Raw genomic sequence first — 2,606 nt, 5'->3', positions numbered from 1 at the left:
TACTAAGAATTAAGTGATGACCAAGTCAAAGGAATTATAGAATAGTTCCAAGCGAGAGAGAAAAGTTCTGCACTATTACTTCAATGACAAATGGAATTTCTGGCAAACTTGCTTCGCAAAGCAAGAAAACAAAATATTTTCCAATTCAATCTGATTTACAGTATAATAAAATAATGGGAACAGCCCAATTCCTGAAATGGGTTTTGTCACCCAAAAAATCAAAATGGGTAAAACTATTAAAAAAAAATTGAAGATTTACTGAGAAAGAGATTATGGACCATTTGGTACATATGTTTAAACACATGTTTTTAATTTTTAAATAACATTATACGTATTTCTACACACTTTTTTACCCATATATATTACCAAAAAATACAAATAATATTACTAGAACAATGTTATCAAATGACCCTTAGATTTCTATCTCTTTCTCTTTTTTCCATGAAATTATGGATTCTTTTTAAAGCAACTTCTAGTGTCGGCTCACTCATGTTAGCAAAACACACCCTGAACCAACCAGGTTCCGAACAGTGACAAGAAGAGCCTGGAGATATATTTAGCTTCACTTCATGCAGTATGGAGTTCCAAAGAGCCAATTCACCTTCTCTTGTAGGTTTCTCCAACAATGGGCTTAGATTCATCCAGCAAAACAACCCGGCATTACCTTTCAAACACTCAATCCCAGCACTCCTTAGACCTTCAATGATCATATTATACCTCTTCCTTAGTCTCTCACGGTTTGTCTTGATGTAGTTCTCAGTGAATTCCTTGTTAGATAACATGGAGGCCAGTAGATGCTGTGTTTGGGAAGAAATTAAGGTAAAGCTGGACATCCTCCTAGCCGTGGTCACAACCTCGTCGTTGTACGAGTATATCGTGCCAACTCTAAAACCAGGAAGGCCAAGGTCTTTGGAAAGACTATAAACAATGTGTACTCTTTCTGAATTCTTATACTGACGAGCTTCAAGGATTTCTGCAATGCTTATGAACTCAGATGATGAAAACACAGATCCTGAGTAGATTTCATCAGAGACAAGATGGATGTTCTTGCGTGTGACAAAATCAAAAATCTCTTCAAGAACTGAGCGTTGGATTGTTGCCCCTAATGGGTTGGAAGGGTTTGTGATTAGTACCCCTCTAACTTTGATGTTCATGGCCTCTGCTTCACTATATGCAGCTTCTAAAGCTTGAGGAGTAATCTGGAAATTGTTTGAGCTGTCACAGTGGATTGGTACAATCTTCACACCAGTCCTCCACCTTAAATCTCTATCAAATCTGAGTAAAAAGAATAGAAATTGACATCAGTACAAGGTTATATATTCATATAAACAAGATAACATAAAAATGAACTATTTCAATGGAAGTTTGATCAAGTATTAGTACTATTTCTTACCCTGGATAGTATGGGGTTGGAACTAGCAAAGCATCCCCAGGATCAGCCAAAATGAATGTCAAAAGTTCATTAGCCGCAGTTGCACCTGCAGTTAGGACTACTCTTTCAGGGTCAAATTTTGCTCTCCCACCTCTTATTTGTTCCATGAAACTTGCCATTGCCTTTCTGAAAGATAGAAGTCCATGGTAATCTTGAAACAATGCATTCTCTCTAAATCCAGATGCTCCTTTTCCCCAGCTAGAGGCTTCTGAATGTGTTTCCAAGAAAGCTTCTAGCAAATCAAATGAAACCTGTTCAAGAAGCAACGCACAAACGTTAACTTGCAGATTATATGAAGTGAGAAACAGTAACAGAAAAGTTTCTTCTTTTTGCTTTTGCAATAACTGTTTGATAGACTCTTTGTGCACACTTACTTGATTTTCTGCCAATCCCATCTGTATAACTCCTGAGGGGTTAGTGAGTTCATCATAAGGGTTTTCATCATATGCTTTCCAGCCAGCAAAATATGGGGAATCTTCCCCATGAGTTTCAGAAACAGCTACTTTTGATAGTCCAACCGAAGGTTGCTCAATCTCTATAGCCATAACTAGCTTTCTTGTAAATAATGAAGTCCTTTTTTTTTTTTTTAAAGAAAGCTGCTGTGGATATGAGAGATGAGAGAGATAAGAGAAATTGCTGAAGGTGTTGTTGAACGAATGAAAGCTTTTGTCGAAGACCCCTTTATATATAAGAAGTCTTTGAAATAAAATAAGACGTTCACACCTTTAAGAAATAAAATAATCAAAAATAAAAAAAACAGTAAGTGAAAGAACAAATATCAATGATTGATTCTGTAGTGTAAGCAAGATCAAAGCTAATATCGTTTTTATCTCTGGTGACAACTGTTAGCCTCTGTCATCTTGTCAAAGCTTTCTTTATCTCAATCTTCATGAGATCCATTCCGAATAATGGTGGTTGATGAGGGGTGGGTGCTATTCTTTATAATCCCAATCCTTCTGCAAGTTCTTTTGTCAGAATAAACATTTTTTTTTTTATAAAAAAAATTACTTTCTGCTTTATAGACCATACAGTGGTGTTTGGTATAGCTTACCTTCATTGGTTTAAAAAGTAATTGGATATAAGTACAACTGCTCTTAACAATAAGAAGAAGAAGTAAACCTTTAAAAAATCTTAGTTGTATATTAATGAAGCGTCTTGTTAACAAATATCTTAC

General features: G+C 35.6%; 1 protein-coding gene across 1 annotated transcript; it reads right to left on the bottom strand.

The window, feature by feature from the left end:
• Positions 1–401: 401 nt before the first annotated feature.
• Positions 402–2,082, bottom strand: LOC142630400 (1-aminocyclopropane-1-carboxylate synthase 7). Its single transcript, XM_075804391.1, has 3 exons — positions 1,807–2,082; positions 1,394–1,683; positions 402–1,275 (listed from the first exon to the last, which is right to left on the bottom strand). The coding sequence occupies exons 1-3, from the start codon at positions 1,975–1,977 to the stop codon at positions 402–404; spliced, it is 1,335 nt and encodes a 444-aa protein (XP_075660506.1). The 5' UTR covers positions 1,978–2,082.
• Positions 2,083–2,606: the final 524 nt, after the last annotated feature.

The sequence above is a fragment of the Castanea sativa genome, chromosome 1 (genome assembly GCF_040712315.1).
Source record: "Castanea sativa cultivar Marrone di Chiusa Pesio chromosome 1, ASM4071231v1".
NCBI lineage: Eukaryota > Viridiplantae > Streptophyta > Magnoliopsida > Fagales > Fagaceae > Castanea > Castanea sativa.
This window is presented reverse-complemented; position numbering and strand designations above follow the sequence as displayed.